This window comes from Etheostoma spectabile, chromosome 5 (genome assembly GCF_008692095.1).
Source record: "Etheostoma spectabile isolate EspeVRDwgs_2016 chromosome 5, UIUC_Espe_1.0, whole genome shotgun sequence".
NCBI lineage: Eukaryota > Metazoa > Chordata > Actinopteri > Perciformes > Percidae > Etheostoma > Etheostoma spectabile.
In genome coordinates, this window is record NC_045737.1 from 28,704,998 (window position 1) to 28,729,051 (window position 24,054).

General features: G+C 43.1%; 2 protein-coding genes and 1 long non-coding RNA gene across 7 annotated transcripts in view; 1 reads left to right on the forward strand and 2 right to left on the reverse strand.

Moving 5' to 3' along the window:
• The window catches only part of LOC116689756 (uncharacterized), an 81,859-nt gene extending 68,608 nt beyond the window's left edge, over positions 1-13,251 (reverse strand). For both annotated transcript variants that reach the window (XR_004332086.1, XR_004332087.1), the window contains exons 1-2: positions 12,999-13,251; positions 11,675-11,805 (exon numbers count right to left, since the gene is read on the reverse strand). This is a non-coding gene — a long non-coding RNA (uncharacterized LOC116689756). The remainder of the gene's footprint in view (positions 1-11,674; positions 11,806-12,998) is intronic.
• tbx1 (T-box transcription factor 1) lies at positions 920-11,552 on the forward strand. 2 transcript variants are annotated; one of them, XM_032516373.1, is made up of 8 exons: positions 920-1,634; positions 2,892-3,231; positions 5,544-5,645; positions 6,092-6,263; positions 7,673-7,828; positions 9,249-9,316; positions 9,934-10,034; positions 10,505-10,887. In XM_032516373.1, exons 1-8 carry the CDS (start codon positions 1,451-1,453, stop codon positions 10,885-10,887), a joined length of 1,506 nt encoding a protein of 501 aa, XP_032372264.1. In that variant the 5' UTR covers positions 920-1,450. The 2 variants fall into 2 exon arrangements, with proteins under 2 accessions (XP_032372264.1, XP_032372262.1); XM_032516371.1 differs by having other exon boundaries at positions 1,451-1,634; positions 2,841-3,231; positions 10,505-11,552.
• Positions 13,252-18,284: 5,033 nt separating the features above from the next.
• gnb1l (guanine nucleotide binding protein (G protein), beta polypeptide 1-like) overlaps positions 18,285-24,054 on the reverse strand; it is a 28,148-nt gene continuing 22,378 nt past the window's right edge. For 2 of the 3 annotated variants that reach the window (XM_032516410.1, XM_032516411.1), the window contains exon 7: positions 18,291-19,081. In XM_032516410.1, the coding sequence (XP_032372301.1) occupies positions 18,803-19,081 (279 nt within the window). In that variant the 3' untranslated portion in view covers positions 18,291-18,802. Of the gene's footprint in view, positions 19,082-24,054 lie in introns of all 3 variants that reach the window. The other variant, XM_032516412.1, reaches the window with a different exon arrangement.

Consider the following 24,054-nt stretch of genomic DNA (forward strand, 5'->3'; position numbering starts at 1 on the left):
TATCTATCTATCTATCTATCTATCTAGATAAATAGGCCTTGATAGATGATATATCATCTATGTATCTATCTATGTATCTATGTATCCATCTGAATCTTTACCCTAAACATCATATTGCAGTAGTGTATGTATGCTCCCTGCCTCCCATGGAGAAACATCCAAAACAAATAAAGGGTTAATCCTCTGACTGCGTTATCCCATCAGAAGCCTTCACGCCTAATTCAGTGTAAATTAGACTATCCGGTCTCTATCGCAGCAGCCCCAGCATAACACATCTTTGGGTTGCTGCACATTAAAGTAGGAGCTGGAGAAGCGGAGATCCAACGAGGCGATAGTGGAGGCGCAAGGCGGAGAGGTCAAGTCCAGCTCCGGCCTCAAGTGCCACGTGTGTTCGTCCTCTGTTTACCGACTCCGTGGGAGAGCCCTTGCTCGGTCAGATCTGTGTGTTTTAAAACTATCGGAGGTAAGGGGCTGCGTAATTCTCAGATAAAATCGTGTAAAAGAGCGGTAGACATTATTATGCTTTTGGAAAAACTAAAATAGATCAATAAGCCTAATGAATAAGCATGCAGGTAGATGATTAGTGTAAATGAGAAAAACAACTCCTATGGACTGTGTCACCTGAGTTTAAATAGCTGCAACTTCTCACTTAATTCAATTTTTTTATCCATTTTTTCTTCATTGCTTTAATTAAAAGCAATATTTTTTCTGTGCCTACTTGACTCAAAAAACACCCACAATATCTGAAACTGAAGTAAATAATGCAAACGATTCTTTCTGTTCTTTTATTCCCCCCCCAACCATGTTTAAAGGAAACTACATTTTCAGAGTGAACCCCCATGGTGTTCCAGACCAACTCGGGGAAGGAGCAGCTCTATCTGGGCTTGGACAGCTCAAAGACCCGTCATTTACTGGAAAAGTGGCGCACTTTGAAGCCGGACATTGCAATGACGTTGGAGTTGAATTCAAATGACTGACACGGTCTTATTGAAATAAAACATCCAGTGCAGCGCGCAGACACTTTTTTTCCTATAGTGGTGCATGGGAGGCGTGGATCTCGCTCACTTTTAACATTCTCGGAGCAGTAGTCGCTTCTCCTCAAGGCAGAACTCAGATGACACCACCCCGCCACCGACCGTAGGAGAAACGAGGGAAGCTCTCTCCCTATTCTCCGCGGATGAACTATGTTCTGACACACGGACGTGTTTAGGGTCCATCAGCTGAATCTGAGCACCGGGGAGCTTTTTTCGCGTCTTCACAACAGCCGTGGGAATACTTTGAGAGACCAGTCTACCCCTAGACTCTCGCACCCACGGAGCGCCGGTGGCGGAATGTGAAAAAAACAATCATTTTGGCGCATGTTCCTCTCCATTGTGCGCAGCCTGCTCCTGCTTTCTGCGCGGTTGGAAAGCGGAGGAGGGACGGCTTTTCGTGACTCGATCCCCTGCTTATGGACGACGGCGGTCCCCTCTCTCCAAAGGCAAATGCTTTCAGTATTGCCTCTCTGATTTCGGCTGCAGAGCAAGCAGGAAGCGCAGCGTTTGACAAACAGAGCACCGGCCTGGACAAGCCAGACCTGCACAACCACAGCTCCTTTAAAATGCACTACAGCACTGTCACCCGGGAAATGGAAGGTAAATCACTTTGTTGCCCACAGAGCTGCTGTAGCATGTATACGTCTCTGAAATTGCATAACGCCCGTAATGCATCTGCTCGGTTGATCGACATTTTCAAAACTCACAAATAATATATTATATATATATATATATATATATATATATATATATATATATATATATATATATATATATATATATATGTATGCACACACACAGTTGGCCCACTATGAAAAATAATGCAAATTGAGTCGCCTTAACGCCAGGGAAGAGAAGAAATCTGCATAAAAGCAGCCAGAATGGAAAAGGTCTCCAAAACCCCAAAGCGTTGTCCAAAAACTTGATTAGTGGACAGGATCACATACATTAAAAAATAATAATAACTAAGCCATGAGGAAGGTTGCCTAATGGTAAAAACCGACCTTAATATCCAGGTCAGACGGAGGGGGGGGGGGGGGGGGGGGGGGGTATATCAATCTCATATTTGTCCACAACGAGAAAGCAACAGTCACCTGCTGCCTGTTTGTTTGTTCATGCAAATCAATGTGTGTTTACCTTGTTAACCGTTTACCCCCCCACTCTGCCGGCCTCATCCTCTATTGTTTGCTAACGGGGGTGATGTGGGCGATACCCTTATCCAAAAGTTAAATGGGTGCCGGAAAGCCCATTAAAAGGGGGCGCACTTCTCTGTCAATCAGTCCCGTCCCAAGGCGAGGAAAAGGCACATTACCTGCAGTTCCTTATCTAAATAGAAATAAGAACCGGTTTTATCGCAAAGGGGAGGCCCTCTGCGTCAGATAAGAGACCAGACTGGGTTGCAGTGTAACACACTGCAGCAGCGCACAACAGAGGCCGCTCGATCGGAGCGCCATCGACCCCAAGCACAACTCCTCCACACGCACTCCGAGCTCGGGGCTTATGGGTTTTGTTGTTTTGCGAATAGTTGAGAGACTCTACGCGAAGCACGGCTGCTTTTTGGAAACATTTGGTCTCTCCGGACGGCCGCTGTTCTAGATCAGGCAGACCGTAGCATGCTGCCCGTGGATGCGACCTCAGGGATTATTGAGCAGCCCAGACGGAAACTTTAAAACCGAAAGGGGTGCATTTGTGCGTGACATCTGGAGATCACTGAATCGCGCTTCTGCTTTTTATACCATCTATGTTCTAACCGACTTGCAGTGCAGGCTTAATTTAGTAAATCCAGTTTTTTTGGGATGATTTCAGCCATATCCAGTCCGTGGCTGACGCAGCTGTCCCATTTTTGCGATGTTGCAGCCTTCACGACGAGCAGCCTGAGCAGCCTCAACACGCCGGGGGGCTACCACCTCTCTCCGTCCCCCGGGGACCCCTACAGCCAACATGAGTCCCACTTTGAGCCCTGCCCGGCCGCACAGCACAACTACAACTACCCGGGCTCTAACCCGGGCCAGGCGCCGGCGAGTGACAGCGGGACTCCCAACTGCTCCTCGTCGTCCGCCAACTCCACGCCGAACGGCAAAACCCTAGTGAAGAAGAACCCCAAAGTGGCCAACATTAACGTTCAGCTGGAGATGAAAGCTTTATGGGACGAATTTAATCAGCTGGGCACGGAGATGATCGTCACCAAGGCTGGCAGGTGAGCACAAAGTTATAATTCTCCTCATGAGCATTCGGGTACACCGGGTAAAAATGACAGAGCATGCTTTATAGATAATATTGCTAAAGTAAAGTCTAAAGTAAGAACCATAGCATCAAAAGACGTTATAATAAATTATTATATGTTTATAAAATGGGAACATCTGTGTGCATCAATGATGAAGGATATAATATATATATATATATATATATATATATATATATATATATATATAGTCTTTTTATTCAAAAATAAATAAATTAATATACAGTATTTTTGTAATTGCAAATAGTACACACAAGATGAGGATAAAAGAGTTTCATGAAAAATTAAAGCAGACCTACTTTTTTGTCTTCTGGCGTTCAGAATGAACACACTTCTTCCTATTCGCTATTCAACTTGTTTTTCTTACTTCAAATGACATTTTTTGGGTGCAGCCTGGTAAAACTGTATTACATTATAAATAAAATAATGATACATTGATTCTTGCACACAGAGCACTAAAATGCGTTCTGAATTAAATTCATGAACACTGGCATAATCTGCCTTCGACCAAAATATATTTCATTTAAAGCTGTGCAGGGAGAATTCATGCTGCTGGACATGTTATGTGTCTTGTATCTGGTTGTGTGTGGTGTGTGTTTTGTGTGTGTGTGTGTGTGTGTGTGTGTGTGTGTGTGTGTGTGTGTGTGTGTGTGTGTGTGTGTGAGCTGTAAACACTATGTTGATGTGATCTTGCTGCGTTTTATAGAACCAATGACCGGGGCTCTCGGCCCAGTTTTACGCACCGCTGTTAGAGTCAGGGCTCCGGAACGTTGGAGTCTTTGTGTGAGCGGAGATCAGCTCCTCTCCAAGCCCACTACAGGGCTGCGCTCTTGTTTTTATTCGGGCCTCGACACGTGTTTCCTGCTTTTTACTTTTTCTTATTTCGGCATTATAGAAGTGTCGGTCTGCTTCCCTCACTTTCCTCTTCAGTCACACACAAAATGTTTAGGATAAATATTTTGCATGAGCACAACAATCTGATTTGGATTTGGGTATTGATTAAAAAAAACAGAATATGGCCATACAAAGAATCTGATTGTTCGATTTTTTCCTTCTAATTTCCTATTTTTAGGAAAAATTGGAGAGGCTATTTATTATTTTAAAATGTATACTTTATCCTGTCCACTGCTTGAATACATAGGACACCATTGTTACCAGCGTTGACCTCTGACCCTTGTAGAGAGCCAATAAAATGGAACACTATTATTCAATAGGCCTACTATTATTTACCAGCCAATAAATATGAGGCGTAAGCCATCCTGAGTTGTTCAGGTATTCTAGGCTAACGCTGAGCGTGAGGGTGGACCCCGCTCCGCTGTCTGGCAGGAGACAGGAGAGCCGCAGCAGAGCACTTTAGGAGCTCCTTCAGCCTCACCTAGCCACAACACTGACGGTAATTGAGCGTTGATTTTTAGGATCCCTTTCACTGGCTCGGCGGATTACTCAACTTGATGCATAGGATAGTGATGCATAGACAGCCTGTATGGTGGACTAGGGAAACATGTGTTTGTGGGCATGGGCGCTGACCGAGCCGCTGCATCTATAAAAAAACGAAATGTTCCCAAAGCGATTATCCAAATTTCAAAACAAGTAATTGGGGGTCGCTTATATATTATATATATATTATTAGCACGCAAAAAGCACTGCCTCGAAATCTTCCCACATTTATTTTTTCATACAAATACAATTCTGGATGTTCATCTCGATCCGGATGATAAAAAGTTTTAAATCTCAACGCCATTAGTGCCACATCTCGCCTGTACCCAAATAACACCCAACAGCGCGCGTGTCAGTATTTCCATTACGTGTGTGGTGTGTGTGTGTGTGTGTGTGTGTGTGTGTCTGGAAGTCATCAAAACAGCAGAAAAGAAGTTAAAGTCTTGCCAGAAGCTCCAAAAGCGGGGCTAAAAGGCAACAAACCCAAAGCTCCATTCAACATTCAGATGAAGGCTTTTATCTGTTTTTTTAATCTGTTTTACGCACGGTCTGAACAGCGTCATGTCCAATGGCTCGGAGCGTCTGTCTTAATGTTGCCTCCAGCTCGGGCCAAATGAAGCTCTGTAGGCCTGGAGCTGCCTATAAAAACTAGTTTGGCAAATTATTTTGTGGGCCTGACGACTTGCAAATGGCCATACTCAAAGAGCTGAGCAGCACCGCGCGCACACACAGGATCCAGTTTAAAAACAAAGTAGGACTTAAAAACTATTTGAGAGCAGCATTTTAAAGCCTCGATTAACACTCGCCTACTGTGTTTTTTTCTTAACCAGGAGAATGTTTCCAACTTTCCAAGTGAAAATATTTGGGATGGATCCCATGGCGGACTACATGCTCCTGATGGACTTCTTGCCTGTAGACGACAAACGCTACAGGTATCTTTTTCTGGATGTCTTTAGGCAACAGCAACACACATCTGTCTACAGGACTGTACTAGCCCGGAGACGTTTTCACTGAGCTGCACAACAGTGTTGAAATCAAAGCAAAAGAAACTACAGTGGCCTGTAAATCGATGCAATACATACACATATGCACGGATTGACGAATACATATTAGTATAGGCTACATATTTAGACTTGAACATGTGTAAATAATTCCACCGATGTGTGCCGTCCGAGATAGGCTTTGTCAGATTGTCCCTTTATCGCGAGGCCTATACTGTAATTTTTTATAAAGAATTAGATTGAGTGAAATTTCATGTCAACATATCCATGGACATTTTGCGCAAGAGTTTAATCGCAACCTTGTGTCATGTGTGTCTAATGGACTCTCTCTCCTCTCTCTCTCTTCTCTCTCTCTCCCCCTCTCCCTCTCTCTGCAGGTATGCTTTCCACAGCTCATCGTGGCTGGTTGCCGGTAAAGCTGACCCCGCCACACCGGGCAGGGTCCACTACCACCCGGACTCTCCGGCCAAAGGCGCCCAGTGGATGAAGCAGATTGTCTCCTTCGATAAACTCAAACTCACCAACAACCTGTTGGATGACAACGGCCATGTGAGTACGGCCGGCCCGACCGGAAACTACGGCATGCAGTGCATTGAGCTGCTCGTCCTTCTTAAGTTCTACGTGTTTTGAAGCCGACAGAGGGACAGGAATCGGTTTGAATAATCAGATTAAAATATACAGCTATTTATTCGACTGCATTGATATGACAGTAGGTCTACAGATCCGCTTTTTTAGCATCGCAGTCCCAGTGGGGTCAGGAACACTATAAAGAATATGAACCGATTTATGACGGCTCGGTACACGTGGTTTAACAAACATTAACAAACCTTATTTTGAATATTTCATTATTTTTGAAATGTAATAGTTTAGATGTCTACAAAAATCTACTTTAAATCTATAAAAGTGGCCTTACTCCAAAAATGACGGTAATGGGGTGGAATATTTCCCCAAAGGACCCCCCCCCCCACCCGGTTGATGTTCCACTCTCTCGGTGAGGACCGGTTGTGTAATCAGAAAGAAAAACTGGAGAGTTTCGACTTCTGTGGCAATATGTTTTAGTAAATTTTGAAGAAAAAAAAAGAAGAAAAAAAGGCTTGAGACATATAGGACTGCTGGATGGAAAAGGGGGATATATTTTATATATTTAGATAAATATCACACTTGTACACGGCTCGAATCACACGGCCCATTATACACGAGCACGAGCGCCAGGTTAGTTCTATTAAACTGCAGATCCACACAAACGTGGGCCTATCTGGAGATTGTTGACAAGGTTGTAATATTTACTAGGCATAAATACGAGATTTTATTTTAAGTCAGCAAAGTATCTATTTGGTCTATAAGAGGCATTCTGTGGTATTTTACCCGACCATTATTTCACCAGCTCGGTCTGAACTTGTGAACAAGTTAGGCCTTCAGCACTTTCTCAAAATCAACTCAACTGTGCATCTTGGACAATTTAGAGCTCGCAAACTTGTAACAGTTTTACATAATTGAATACTAATTTATTTATCATATCTTTTTTTGCAATTAGGAATATTTTATTGTCTTTATGTGTTTCTATGTGTTGTAGTTGTGTATTTGTGTTTGATGACATTGTAAATGCCCCTCAATGATCCCTCGTGGATAGATATAGGATGAATTAATTTAGGCCTATTTACTAATTTGCTCAAATTGTATTCATATGCAGGCCTATAATAGCCCAATAATAAAACAGTCTGACTTTTGGAGTTAAGCCTCCGATCCTTTTAAGATTATTTTTGGGGCTTTTCCATATTTAATTTTTGACAGGACAGCTAGGTGAGGAAGACATGTAGGACATCATCACAGGTCCGATTCGAACCCGGGACCTCTGCGTCGAGACATAACCCTCTCAGTACATGCCTGCCCTGCCTCATGAGCCAACCTGGCCACGTGTGTTGCATCATAACTTGATATGAATCCTCTGTTTTTTACAGATCATTCTGAACTCCATGCACCGCTACCAGCCCAGGTTCCACGTGGTTTACGTGGACCCCCGCAAAGACAGCGAGAAATATGCCGAGGAGAATTACAAAACCTTTGTGTTTGAGGAAACGCGCTTCACAGCGGTCACGGCCTACCAGAACCACCGGGTAAGAAGCCTTTCTGGACCTGTCCGGCCTGCACACACTCACCGCAGCTATAGTCTGTACACCTAGGATGGGACCTGATCCCAAAGCCATATATAAAAATAGGCTAGAACACATAAATGTGTTTAAGCATACCGTTATACCATGAGGAAATATTACCACAGGGTAGGCCTGCAACAAGGCCATGTTAAACTCAAATATTATATCTAGAATATTTTTTTGTGATTGCCGCGCTACATCGTGCAACAGCATCAACGATGACATCAGTCGTGCTCAGTTATAAAGCGCGCCCACTCTCTCCCAGTGCGCGCGTAAATGTTGCCTTGGCTCTGTGCTTCGCCTCCCTGCGTCGTCCCTACTCTGTTTCCCATCAGGCCCGGCGTCTGTTTAGATTTACACATCAGAGCAGCCAGCAGTGACACCGAGGGTCCGGTCAGCCGTTTACAAGGCAGAGTCCCGGGTTAACATGCTGCCCTGAAGGAAATGTGCACAATGTGCGTTATTGGGATTGTAATATTTTAATATTCCCATGACGCACGGTGATCAGTCTAGGGATATGAATTTACTCTTTTGTTCTATTTGATGTGAAATGTTACGGAAATACTATATACACTGTATATTATACATTCAATATATTTTCAATATAGGCTATATTTTACATTTACTTGCTAAAGACATCTTGCACATCCAAGGACTGTATCCTCTGTTTTGAACCCCTCCTAACTAATATAGAGCAATTAGGAGCACACAGAGAGGCTGCGGCCTGACGGGGGGGGGGGGGGGGGGGGGGGTTAAGCCACACAGGCACCATACAGTTGCAGTTTGGAGGTACAGCTGGTAATTTATTATGTGACTCATGGAAAATGGGGGGGTGTGTGGGTGGGGGGATGACACAAATTGGCAGTATTCAACGTTGAAATATTATGGCGTCGGTGATGGTGAGAAACTATAGGCCTACAAGAAGTTATGATTATGAATAGTTTACAATTAGGACTGCTGTGCCTGTATGGGAATCTACAGACAGATACTGTGAACCTGTAAATGTCACAAAAGAGTTCAGAAATATAGTCCAGCTCTGACAGGTAGATGAATTCACTTGTGTTTTAACTGACGTTGGATGGGCATGATGCTGTACCTCTGAACACACGCCTGCACCTGTGTACTCACATATTTTATTAACGGCAGCAGTGTGTTGAAATGTGATTTTTTTTTTTTAGATTAAAGGCAGCAGTGTGTTGAAATGTAACTTTTTTTTATTTCTTCCAAATGCAAGTTTTTTTTTCATCTAAAACTTTTAGTCCATCAGCTGTCTATCGCTGCTGTCCTTTCTAGACGTCAGATGCCTTATGGAAATGGAAATGACATTGTGTGTGACTAGAGCATGCAGGGACAAGATTTTGATGTTATGTGCTCTGAATTTCAGATCACACAGCTGAAGATAGCCAGCAATCCCTTTGCAAAGGGCTTCAGGGACTGTGATCCAGAGGACTGGTAAGTGTGTACACTTAAACAACACCGTCTTATTGGTGAATTTTCACATTTGTTTTTACATAAGAGCCAGAGAGCATTTGGAAAAATTGTTTTGCCATTTGTTTTATCTCACACAGGTGTCAGATGGGTGAAGTGGGCATCTTAAAAAAAAAAAAACACACAAAAAAAAAACACAACAAGAGCGGCATTAGATTTAGAAATCACTGGATATTGTTTGAAAGTCAATCAACCACGCTTTTCTGCCATTGTGACAATCGAGTATACCCCACCCATCTGGCCAATCAGGATCACCACAAATATGTATTTCAAATGCTGCTCATCCAGCTCTGAAAAGGATTTTTTTCTTTTTTTCTTAAGAGTAATAAGTGAACCAATTACACTTACGTTTATGGGACTTTTTGATAATTTTATACAACAGGCCAATTTGAGTCATGTAATAGGCGGCTTCACATTTCATTCACTGTTAATTTCGGGGCCTGTCAATGTGTAAATGCTCATTACACACAACAGCGTACACTTTTAAAATGTTTATTTGTCATTTTAATATATAATAAAGATATTGTGCCTTTGACATTCATTAAATGGGTATGTAACTGAATCCATTCTCTCTGCTCTAGGCCCAGGAATCACAGGCCAGGCTCTCTGCCAATAATGAGTGCTTTTGCCAGAACAAGAAACCCAATGTCATCTCCCCCTCAGCAGAACGGCACAGAGAAAGGTCTGCAGCTCGCTCTTTGTTTCATGTCAAAGACCCATACCTGCTATCAAACATGAAACATAGTCACATCAAGTTATTCAGCTAGTTGTAATGTTTTCTTGGCATATTGTACCTCATTTTCTGGCTTTTAATTAAACATCAAATATCAGCCAGTCCGTTTCATCCACTGCCGACATAACAAGAGGTTCTTATACTTTCATATATAAAATATGTAACACAGCCTTCTAATACGGTAAAACCTGCAATGGAAACTTGGATTTTATTGACATTTTTGGAGGTATTACAATTGTGAAATGAGAATGTATATACTGTATATCAAAAACGTAGGGAATAAGGATGAGCTGGCTGTAGTTTGGAGCACAGAACTGAACACATGCTTGCACAGTTAAGGAGAATATCCATAACCTGCTGATACAAAGTATGCACCACATGTTGGCTAGCCCTGACTCTTCTCATGTCTCTTCTTGCAGAGGACAGCAGGCGGGAGTACGAGCGAGACCCCAGCTGCACGCCCATACACGCCGACCCGGCTCACCAACTGATGTCCCGGGTCCTCAGCCCCGCCTTGCCCGTCCCGGGAGGCCTCCACGGCGTCTCACTCACCAGTGGGCGACCCAGCCCTCCACACGATCTCCGCGCAGACCCCCACGCTCTACCCCCAGACACCCTACACCACCACCCTTACAAGTACCCCACCACCTATGAACACTACCTGGGAGCCAAGACCAGGCCGTCGCCCTATCCTTTACCCAGTATCAGAGGACACACGTACCACCACCACATGAACCCAGCCACAGCTAACATGTACTCAGCCACCAGTGGCCCCTCTAACTATGACTACGGGCCCAGATAATGGCTGCTGTCCACCGGGGGCTAACGACGCTCAGCACTGTGGGAATGGAAACTGGCAGGAAAGGGCAACACAGTCCTGTCTTATTGATGGCTTACGCAACCTGTGGGGTGCATTCACGGGCTGAAACTCTGCTGGATAAACCCTGCCGTATTTATTTAAAGGAAATACATCTTGGCGTTAAGCACGGGCACCTGCTCCGAGTCTTTGAAGAGGTCTGCTTAGACCTCTGAACCCAAAGGGCAATAGCTCCACACCTTTTACCCGAGCGGTGCAGACATTGAGCCAGCAAAGAGAGGAGACAGGACGCACCTCTCCGTAACACAGACAATACCTTTGATCACAGACTGGAATTGATTTTTTTTTTTTTTGATGCACTTTTTGATTTGCCTTGTTTTTATTGCTTTCAAAAAAGCCATATGTTATATAGTCCATCGACCTTCTAGGTAGACGAGATGTTTGCATGTTGAGCTCATCAGAGAGGGTGTCGAAACACACCCAAATGTTTTTGTTTGAGGAATAAAAAAAGAAAAAAAAATACAAGATTTGATTTTGAAACGTTGTGAACATCTTGAGCCGCTCTAAGAAGCTTGTACCATGGCACTGACTTGCAGCAATTCAAAGTAAATAAATGAAGCAGAATGACTGTTCTGTATCTGTAAAATAAACATTAAATTCTTGTAATTCGTTAAAAAAAAAACTGTCTTTGAGCAGATCTTCCGTTCAAAGCTCTGTCTGCCGTTGCACTGCTGAAGGGGGAGGGATAAAAAGAAAGAGAAAAAAAGCTTACCTCACTGACAGCCTTGTGCTTGTTGTTGAATCGGGCTGAGGTGTCCGCTGCTCCTGCAGTCCTTGGAAGTCAGGACTTGGAGGCTGTCTAAACGTCAGACTGCACTATGCTTACAATGTTGAAATCTGCACCTGGTTCAATGACAAAAAGCATAATAGAAAAGCACTCATCGACCATACTTCCATACTGCCACACACACACTTCCCTCTTAGTTTGGGTCCACTGGAATTAGCTGTTGTCACATTACAGTACAGACTGCAATGTTCTGTTTTTTTTTCTGATTTATGAATAAAATCCACAGCAAGAGGTTTTTAAAAACTGTACATTTTTTCTCATAAAAGAAATCTGCGTGCTTAATTAACCTATTAGTTTAATTAAAATAATATAGTAAGAAGTAATTAGTAATAAGTAATTAGAATATTATACAATATATTAGACATTTATTAACATACTAGCCTACTGTGCAAATATTTTTGGTTAAAAAAAAAATTGAATACAGAAGTTATAGGCTACTACTGCCAAGAAAAGAAGAACCTGTCATGCCATGCAAACTAAAATACATTTCCCCTCTCCCCAAAAGGACATCATTGGTCATATTTAATGGGACAGTTGGGTGATATTTTAAGAATGTCACCGTCTCCTATCTGTGTGCAGCCATTTCCATCTTCTATTTGAAGTCCTATGAGGAATGCTTTGTTGTCAAGGTTAATCTCGTTGGGGGGGGGGGGTCTGCTTTGGGATTTGTGCCGAAAAACAAAGGGAAACGCAGCCTAATGATTCATTTCAATAATGTATTTTTCCTCCTTGAACCCAGCCGCCATAGCGCAGCGAGCCGGGGAAAGGAGGCCCGAGGCCGCCTGACCTCTGGCTGTTTAATGGCGTGTAAAGGTGTCAAAGGTTAAATAACGTTTCCATTTCATTTAAACGCAGACTAATTGGGTGTCGAGTGTTTTTGTTTGTTTGGGCGGAGACTTAAGCTTTTACTTTACAATGGAACTGTATAGATATATGCCGTGTAACAGACTGCGTAACGTTAGGCTTTATCATCTATGCTAGGCTATTATGAAGCTAATAAGGACGTCTTAACAGTTCCTTTGAAGAAAGCCTGAAGGTCTATGCTAATTTGTAGCTACTTAGCCTTATTGGGGCTACATACAATTAGCCTAATCCTCAGTTTTACGTCAATTTATTTTAAAACTCAGAGGGAGTCTCATTGTGTGGCCTATTTATAACTTTAGTAGGCTAATTCTTCATCGTGCATTTCATTGCCTGGTGTGATATTTTTGCTAACAGGCTATCAGGCAGTACCATGTTTTTCTCTCACCGTCGAGTCATTATTGAGCCAACGAATAGGCTAGTAACTCAAATGTTTTCAATAATGTTGTAGGCTCGCACACACAGCCTGTTCCATGGAATATTCTGGGTCCCTGTAGTCGGGTCAGGAAGCCGCCCTGCGGTGGACCGACGCCGGCCTGCAGCTGCCGGTGCTGGGGAGCAGGGAGCAGCCAGTCAGAAGAACCAGAAGCACCGCGAGACGAGACTGGTTTATCCCCTCCACCGCCGGGGCTCGTGGTGTGGGTAGAAGGGTCAAAAGGCGGTATGCGGACTAATTATAGTTTTCATAACATCAATGACACTGCTAATTCACGTCCTTTTTAGTTGGCTAAATGTCTAAATAAGGATAACTGTCTTTAATCGCAATAAGGAAACTATCATGCATCAGTTGTACTTTCATAATTTAATCCTTGTGTTGTCTTCCCGTCAAAATTAAAAATCAACCCATTTGTCGATGCTTTTAATCGACGTTTTTAACTTTTTCTTATGTTTTTGTCCCTTTCTCAACACTTTATTTACAATGTTTGGAACTTTTTTGACGTTTAACACTGCGTAACACTATAAACTTTAGTCTTAGTTATTTTTGGTATTAATGTTCAATAAACCTCATTTATAGGAAATTATCCCTAATGTTTGAGTTAGAAAAGCAGAAATTAGGAATTATGTAGACTAAAATTAAAGGAATGGATGTTGATGGATAATCACAGACTGGAATATGTCAACTTTTACTCAATACTATTTCAAAAACACATTTTTTTCAAATGGTATGAAATTGAATAAGACGCTCCAAAATTAATGAAAGTGGAGATTTGTCCTTGCCAAAGAGCTTTGTGTGGAATCAATCATGTTATTTTGGGTAACTGGGTAGTTGAAAAGAACAGTGATATAGGAAAGTGGGTCAATTTGACCCGAGGACAACATGCGGGTTAATACATGTCATACAAATTATTATGGGCCCCATAATTTCACCAAGAAACTTAGGTCAAAAGGTAGGCCCATCAAGCTATAAAGGTAAACTATAGGTTTGAATGCTGTAATACCCTCTGTAGCAGGGGTCTTCAACATTTTTTAAAGCAAGGACCCCTTGGCTGAAAGAGAGGCCTTAGTGACTACCTTACCTATAGGCCCGTAAACAGTGGGGATTTATATTTGCTAATAATATGTTGAATTCATGCTAAGACTTTTTCATTTTGGAAAAAAACGTTCAAAAATAAACAAAATGGCTCCTGGATCACCTGTTGAAGACCCGCTGTAAGGGTTGCAGTGGCCAGCTAGCAAAGCAAGAAAACCTTTATCATTAAAGTCAATTAACAAGGCACAGGCAACAATTAAGCAGTTGTGGAGGAAACATTCAGATCCTTTACTTGAGTAAAAACTGCAATACTGCAACACAAAAATGCTCCGTCACAATTATTATTTAGAAGTACTCTTAATTCAGAAAAACGGTCCCTGCCAGTGTTATAGGCTATACCATATATTATATTATTGGATTATTATCAGTCTTTACGCATTATTGAAGTGTAAAGTAGCATTCAATGTAATACTAAAGTATCTCAGATTTGTAGTTACAGTATGTACAATACTTGAGACATCTCACCACTGCAATAAAAAAAAAAACAGCTGCTCATTTTCTCTCACCACCTGCACTATCAGTTGTCCATTTTTTTTATCCAGCAATGAAAAAGTTCTGCATATGTTGCACTCTTAATAACTGGACTGTCCTTTGTGTAGTATGCATCAGTCTGGGGAGCCTTGACATTGAAGCCTGAGGCCGTCCTCATTTTGTAACCCTGCCCTACAGTCTGCAGGGGCCCCTAGGAGCCTATACAAATAGGGAACTAAACAAAGCTTTGTCTTACTGAATTAGGTTTTTTTAAAGATAGTTTAACAGGCTGAGATTACAGATATTTTAAATCCTTTGCAAACTAAATTACTGATTTTCTGCAAAGTGGCAATCATAGAAAGTGCGCCTGCTGGAGGAATTATAAGGAATTGCAGCTTAATACCAACTAATACAGTCAGTATGGTGCCTGTATTGGTGACTTTTTTTCCACAATACTTTTCTACACATGCACCTTAATAGGCTCCGGCATGCTTTCAACAGGCCTAGGCCATTGTCAAGCACAATATTTCAATGTATCCTTCATTTCACACAGAGGAACAGAGCAACCTGCTTAGGCCCAGTTACATTTGGGTGCCCAGATGTCTCAGGCTCCAGGAGAAAGGACTTGCCAGTGAAGTATGAAGAGGCAGAGGATGGATGCTAATGCGACCCGAGGCATCATTTGACACTCAGCTGCATCTGGAACATCTGTTATGACAGGCCTATCAGGGTCTCGATTCGTTCGCTTCACCTCTGTGTACATTTCTGCTGCCGGGCCTCGCCTCCCCTGACTGCAGTATCTGGGGACAGCTATTAAAAACAAGCAAGGTAAACCAATCAGAGTCCTCCAGCTAAACACGTGTTTCACATTGTGGCCTCTCAACTAGGCTAATACAAAAGATACTTTGGTTTATGGTGTGCATGAGGCTGCTGACGGGCATTTTATGCAAAACATCAAAACACATCATCACCACTGGGAAAGAGCCTTGATACATCTGTATTAAGTCACATTTGAAAAAATAAATAAAACCAACTCAACCATGAGGCGGAACATTGGTGTTGGCTAATACAGAGGGGATTATTTTCTTCCAAACATTCTTTTTCACCATTTATGTTTTATAAATAATCAGGCTCAGTGTGACGTCTTTAGGGCTGGGTACCAAACTTCAATACTTTTAGGCACCAACTGAACTGCTTCCATTGTTTCGAGTTTGGAAAAATGCCTTGTCACCCAATACCAAACTGAAATACCTAAGAAGTCAATATCATCAGTCAGTGTCAAATAATAGTCTAATAGGGGCGGCTGTGGCTCAGTGGTAGAGCGGTTGCCTGCCTGCCTGGAAGGTTGGTGGTTCGATCCCCGCCCCTGCAGTCATTGTTGAAGTGTCCTTGGGCAAGACACTGAACCCCGAGTTGCCCCCGGTGCTGCGCATCGGAGTGTGAATGTGTGTGAATGTTTATCTGATGAGCAGGTGGCACCTTGTACGGCAGCCCCGGCCACAGTGTGTGAATGGTGAATGTTCCCTGTAGATGTAAAAGCGCTTTGAGCAGTTGTTAAGACTGGAAAAGCGCTATATAAATACAGCACATTTACATTTAATAATGCTGGTGATTGGCTGTCTAGCGTTACATGTTGTAAAGGCATACATCAAAAACACTGTTACGCACAGAAACAGGGCTCACCTGGGTGTGTGTGTTGCATGTCTGTGTGGTGCATTTTGAGAAAAAAAAAATGTAACGTGTAATGTCATTTCTTTTTGTTAAAATGTAATTTATAAAATTGGTATTGGAACAAGGGGAGAGAGAGGGAGAGAGAGAGGGGGGAGAGAGAGAGAGAGAGAGAGAGCACACACACACACACACACACACGTGATTATGTCCTATCCCCAAAGCCAGGCTGACCTCTGACCTCCAAGGCCGAGGAAGACACACGTTAGGTGATAAGTGAAGCTCAGGGCCTATTGTGCAGACGCTCTCCTTGTCCATTTATTGACTTCCTAAATGATCCATTATGAAGTGATTTATGAGGTCCACCACCACCCCACCAGGCACTTCTAAGGCCGGTGGGTTGCTGTCTGCTCCATTCAGCAGACATCTGCACCAATGGACCCAGCATTTGATTTATCAGAGAATGGACGGAAGCTGGCCCACGCCACCGCCAGTGTTTGTTCAAAGCCAACAGGAGAGTTAGGAAGCTGTTATGAATGCAAGATGTCACCAGTGGGGTCAGGCACAAAAGGTATGGACGGAGCTCTGCTGCAGGGAACAAGGAAAACATGTCATTAGAACCAGAACAAAACATTCTTATTCCATTTTTTTAAGCAATTAAGCAAACAAAAGCTGCAGTTATACATTTTTTTTCCAAAAATGACAGTAGCGTCACAGCAAGGCAGCTTGTCTAGCAAATGACCTTGTCTTTCCTCTGTTCACTAATGATTCGGGGTCATTATGCTCGTCTGGCTCTCTGATTTCTCAGGCCTTTCCTGTACAGCATGATGAGCTTCTCGACTTGTAGCCATCCCAGGAGACAAAGCCTTTATGAAGCAGAACGTCGAGCGTTTGAAGCCCCCGGCCCTCTGCCTCTCGACACATGAGCTCCATGCTCATTGACTCAGAGATATTATTAGAGACAGTGAACAGAAAAACAACACCTCTCTATTTTCTTTGGGACTTTCACAAGACCCTTGGCCTTGTTCATGACAAATGTCTGTTTCTCAAAAAGACATCTGTGTTTAGAAATACATACAAATAAAATGTAGATGTTAACAGTTGTCTTATTTTAAAATGCAAATGCTGCTCTTACAGATCATATCAAAACACCTATATTTACTTATTTGAAATTCTTCAGGTTGATTGTAACGTTTAAAGAAGATTTCTACTTTTTCCTTTTCTTTTTGATAAACAAAGGGGGGGGCGGGTTACTCCACTAAACCAACAGCCCTGTGTTCTTTATGCCTGTGCTGTGATTAACCTTGTTTGGCAAATCCAGCCCAGGTCAGGATGGAGGGGCCTGTGTGTTAAGCTAAGACCTGCTAGAATAACACCACCAGATTACATAGCTGCTCAGGTGCGTCGTAAACCTCAAATTCAGGTCCACTGGAGCAAATCTCCTATTAGATAAGTCAACACAATCACGGAGCTGCACCAAGCGTCGCAAAAGGCTTCGGCAAACAGTGGGCTGAAAATGTCAGCAAGTGTCTAGTGAACTATTAGAAACATATCAGATATTTCAACTGGCCTCACATTTTATTAAAATCTTAAAGGGGCGCTATGCAGTTTTGGCCATTTCTGTGCTGTAGTCTTGCTTTTTGCTCACAGGTTTCTCTAGAGAGCACCCCTTAAAAGTTTCTCTATAGAGCCCCCCCCTAAAGGTTTCTCTATAGAACACCCCCTAAAAGATTCTCTATAGAGCCCCCCGTGCAGGTTTCTCTTTTAGAGTCCCCCTACAGGTTCCTCTATAGTGTGATATATAAATAATATAGTCTGATCCACTTTTCATGTTAAGAGCATTAAAATGAGAAAAAAAATAATGGGACAAGAAATCAAGGGACATTTAGAATGGATGAAAATGTGCCATTAATTGCGAGTTACGACATTAATGCAATTAATCGTGATTAAATATTTTATTTGTTTGACAACACTATTGTCTACACATGGTTTTCATCAACTAATTCAAGCTATCAGATGTATATATGAACTCTGCTTTTTATTGTATCCGCTCTTAAAAAAAGACACTTCCTATATGTAGCGCAGTCTGAACACAGCACACAGGCAAAAAGAAAAAAGCAGCAACCAGAAACCAAGTACATCAGCAGGCTGTAATCGTTTATGCTGTGTTACTGCATCAAAGCAGAACTGTCCAGGTCGACATTGCGATGCATCGATGATGCAATGATTCATTTCAACACTTCTAGTCAAAAGGCGGAAACCAGCCGCATGTAATGACGTGATTCCTGACAAAACAACGAATTAGCCATTGTTATTTATGGACTTTGATTCCACCCGTCAACAACACTTGGTGCTAGAGGACGACATCAACACAGGAGCTCAAAATTAATAAAAAAATAATACGTGCAGTGTGTTTATCCAATTATCAAACCTTTACACTGGACTATTGCTGACTTATTGGCTGCTGGTCCAAGCAACATCAATAGAAAAAATATTCCAAATATCCTCCCAGATTCAGAGGCTCAGCTAGTGTCCCCTCCCTCGTTGTATATTGACCAAAGGCTGATCCGCTGGTCCTTGGATCCAGCAGCCAGCAGTTTTTGCCTGGGGTCCTGGTGGTCAGAGAAGGCCACACTTAGCACCATGTCGGTGTGGTACTGAAGCACTGCCAGTGGGCGCAGCTTCTTCCACCCGAACACCCGCACTCGATGGTCCCAGCCCGCTGATGCCAGAAGCTTACCGTCCCCCCTGATGCACAGCTGGGAAACTCCAGGGTTGACCAGCGTCACACACTCCTGGAGCTGAAAAACCACAAAGAGGAAAAAGGCCATTAGCAGGTCGTTGCAGGGTAGAACCATAAGACACTTTTACACGTATTACAAACACAGAGTAGCAGTTTCATTGTGGTAATTGTAAGAGAAAGACAAAACCAAAAGAGCCAATTGTTCATGCAAATGAGACAAAAAATAAATCAGACAAACTAATTGGGTCAGTACGTCGATTTATCACTGCCGTCTAGGAAACTGCTGCCAACCCAAACACTGACAGGGAGAGACTATCTGCTGATCTGATGACTGAGGTCTAAGTGTGAGGCTGGATGTCTGTTGAATGTGGCTGGAGAGTCCTGGGACTCAGTCATCGGCCATAAAACATTACGGCACGAGTGCCGCGAGCAGATCTCTCTGTGTCCCACTATTTGGTTTGGAGTTAGGGAAGTCTGTTCTGGAAGCAGGACTTGAGGTACCTTTGTCACAGTTCGCAAGAAAGAGAAAGAGAGAGAGACCATCTTGCGCTGAAATGCTTGTTTGCAGAGGCCTTGTTGCTTTAGGCGCCTCTGATAAATTACATTCACACTGAAAGGTCTGGTCAGCGGGAGAAGAGACCCGATAAATACACTGTTGTAACGTCTGCCTGCTAAAGATTAGCCACAGCTCCCCTCTCCCTGTGATCTACAGTGTCCAAGGACTGTATCAATTGCTCTAAAAGGGGCAACATTCTGACATATTTTAACGAATGGCAGCTAGGATCCCTATCTGAAGGGCCTGCTGTGGTGGGCATTCCTGGGGAACGAACGTGCTCTTCCTGCGGGCCATGGAATCTCTGCTGGACCTGTAGATGGGACACAAACATCTGGATATGGGAGCTAAAAATCAAACTGGACAGCGTATAATTGACTTCATAAGCTGTGTCTAGGGAGACTAATGGCCTTGGATGGGAGGAGACGGTGGAGAATTTATCTGCATGCTCCTGTTCCGGGCAGGAACCATCCACGAGCTGCATGTGGAAGATATAAGCCAGGTACTCATAGCCCAAGTGGATAAAGTGGAATGCAAGGGAGAAAGAAAGAGCAGGGAGGAATGTCATTGATCAAAAAGCTAAGTTCTCACATATCTGCTAAGGCAGATGTGTGATTTATTTTTATTTTGGGGGCAAACCATCATCACTGGTACCACTAGTGCATAAAAAACTAAGTTTGGCTGAGACCAAACAAGCCAGATACGCTGATACAAAGAAACCCAGGGGGTTGAAAGACTGTTTGGAGCTTTGTTATTACCTCAAGAAGTTGGTATGCCCCTACCTCTCTCCATCTGGTTTGCATTAGAGGCCTGATAATGATGGGTTTAAGTGTCTGTTTTTGTTTGTTTTGCTTCCCATAGTTTGTGTCAGGAAAAGGCATTTGTTTCATTAAAGGGTCAAATGTAAGCAGCAAGTGGCTAATGATGTAGCGATGGTCATTCAGCAGGGCAGGCTGCCAAATTGTTTTGACTTTCTACAGTCTGAGAAAGTAGAACCAAAAGTGGTGAGAAAAAAGAAAAACTGGTGACTGGTGCTCATGAGCAGCTATGCTGGCTCCTAGGCTGCCAGCGAGCAGTGTTTACTCTGGGACTTCATGTGGCAGAGGTCGTTGACAGTAATAGTAATAGTGTGCTGAAACCATCAGTTGATTCATTGATTAAGTGGATCAACAGGAAGGTACTCGCCAGCAATTTTGTAAATTGAATTCATTGTTTCAAGTCATATATTTATCATTTATTTAACGGTTCTGCTGCTTTATATCATTCACAATAAATGGAATAGCTTTTGGATCACCTTGAAAACTGGAATCTGCAATTTACCATTTCTGATATTTTATAGAATAATTCATGAATGAATCACATCATAAATCAACTGATTAAATCAATCATAAAAATACATGTTCGTTTCTGCTGGAGTTATATTAGTTCTGGTTATATGCAACAGAAGTATAGTTTGTTTAGGGTATAGTATAACGGCGTTAAAGTTGGAACGATGAGACAATCAATTAGTTGATTGACGGAAAAGAAGAACAATTTTAAATGATTAACCATTTTCACAATGTTCTAAAGAAATAGAATGACAGACACCCAGACAGCTCAGTTGGTAGAGCGGACGCCCATATGTAGTTTAACTCCTCAACACAGCGGACCAGGGTTCAACTCCGACCTGCGGCCCTTTGCTGCATGTCATCCCCCCCTCTCTCCCTTTTCATGTCTTCCTCTATCCTTTAAAAAATAAATTTCCAAAAATTAATCTTAAAAAAACATTTTGGACACAGCCAGGCAACCCGTTTCCCTGTTGCCAGTCGTGCTAAGCTAAGCTAACTGGCTGCTTCATAGTTACCATTTAGACATGAGAACGACAACAACAACAAACTCTGCATGAAAGCAGATAGGCGCATTTCCTATTTTGAACTGTTGACGAAACAAGCAATCTGAAGTCATCACCTTTGGCTCTGGGGTTGGACACACACACACACACACACAATCACACACACACAATCACACACACACAGATTTTAAAGACTATAGCAGATTAATGGATATGAAATGAGTTGCAGCCCATGAATACATTACTCCTCAATGTTAGGAGAACTCTTCTTTGTTCTTAAAAAAGGAAATAGCCTAAGTTGCACACTGTAACTTTAATTCCATGTTCTCCAGCAGCAGCATTGTTGTTCTTGCCGTCGGGCCACACCACTGCTGAATGAATACCAAGAAAAGCATTGCTGACTTAAGCGCTGCCATTAACCAGGCCTACATCTGTAATGAAATCCATTGGCTCGAACCGGGGAGTCTTGGCTCGTTTTATTTGACACCCCATTTGTCTTCCCCTTGCTTCCTTACTATCTCATCATGGACAGAATCTGTCTATGGGCTTCATCTAGTTTTTTGTTTGAACACTCCTTTCTGGCCTGTGTTACCACACACGCACACTCGTGCACACGCACATGCACACTGTCTAAACACTAGTTTTCTCAGCTGTCAGGAGGCTCCCAGCTCTGCTCAGCAGCTGGACCCACTACACTTTGTGTTCCCTACGACAGATCCAACACAAACTCACACTTCGGGATCCACTTTTGTAGCATCTCAACGACAGAGGAGACGTTCAAAAGAAGCGTCCACTTGGCAGGTCTCACTCAAGCCCCGCTCCACTTTCCTCCCCGTCGTTCCCCCCCAGTCTTGGCACAGATCTTGGAGTTCACGCTCATCTACTGAAACGTCCCATCATCGCTCACTCACTCGAGCCTAGCAGCTGGGAGGCTTTTTCACAGGTATTTCTGACACACCCTGTCCCTGAATCACACTCGGCAGCGGGGAGATTACAGCCTTTTGTCACCTTGCCTGTCAGAGCTTGGCTCTGGCTGACAGGAGATGGACGCGTCAAACAGACGAGCAGTCCCATTCAGAAAAGAAACAAGGGGGAGGTGGGTGGTGGTGTGGGGGGTTGCTGTCATTTTTTATGACAGCTACTCATACAAACTGTACATGAGTCCAAAAGCAGACAGAGGTTGGGCCTAGTATGACCTGAATCTTATGTCAGGTCATTTTAGGATTGGCTGATGGATGCAAGAAGTCACAGAAGACCGAGACTACTGAGGGGATATGTATGTGAGACATCGTAGTGAAGATGAGGGTCAGGAGATCCACCTGTAGAGGACTGTCATCAGTCTCAGAAAGCGCTTGCTGTCAGCCACGCTTGATTTCCACTGCTAATCTTCCTGTCTATACCTGTTTTCTCTTTCTCCAGTCCACGGCCTCTGCCTTTTTCTTTCTCCTGGAGGAACATGTCACTACACTTGTCAATACATATGAGTGGACGCCTAAATATATGTTCATGTGGCTTAGCAGCTTGTAAACCCTAACACCCACGCCCACATAGTCTCACCCCAACACATTCACCAAAAATGTAAGCTACTAGGAAAAGGAAGGGGGGAAAAGTGTGATGATGATGCCTCATTTCTATGAAAGGATATCAGCCTAGCCAGTTCAAATGGCAGAGAAAGGCCTCTGGGAGCCATGTGGAATACATTCACCTCCATTCCTGAGGCTGTCTGTCTGGGCTTGATAAGCTCACTTCACAGCCCTTTGGCTTCACTAAATCCTAACTGCACTGTGTTGTGTCACATTCAGTTTCCCCGACATTTCACAAAAAGCATCTATCTTCTTTGCCAGCCAGTTCCACTACATTCAAAGGTATTGCAGGGGTAATTTGTGGGAAGTGGGATGCTGTGGCACTTATAGCCTCCTCAGCCTTTATTGCAGCCTCCCACTGTGAACTACTGTTCCCTTTACTGCAGATGTGTTTTTTGTTTGGCTAAGGGGCCTCCGAGGTTTTGATATTTTTATTACCTCTCACGGGTCGTCCGTCAGGACCCAGGGCCTGGGTCCACCACCCGGCAGGTCCCCCCGCCCCCTTACTGCTGCCACACAAAAATACTTTTGTGGGAAGAACTGAGGATAGCTGTCTGGACGTCACACTGAGCTGCACTTCGGGATAATTTAAAAGCCCCTGTTGGATCCTTTCCCTCTCCTTGTGCTTTTTTCCTGTCATCCTCATCCTGGATTCCATGCTGAATCAATATTTTGTTGCTTGAGCAAAATAAACCAAATAACCACTCTCCTCCTGTTTTTGGTATATTGAATCAAATCCTTCGTAGTGTTTTTCTAGACACATTTTCTGGGTGAAAAAAAATGGGGTTTTGCAAATATTTCTAATTCAAGCATTCATTTGTAAAGCGCCTAGGAAAGAATAATACTCCTTCACTGTAGAGGAGTGTACTATGTCAGCTTCAGGTTCCTTTCTGTTCAGATTCATTGGGGTTGGCAGCAGAATGGGAGCATTCCCTTTTACTCGTGAAATCAAGAGAAAATATGGCTTCAAATGAGGCGTTAAGTGTCTGAAGCATTAGCTGTTATGTAAAATGAATTATGGTACAAATCTGATGTGTCTCTTTTGGTGTGGCAGAAGATGCTCT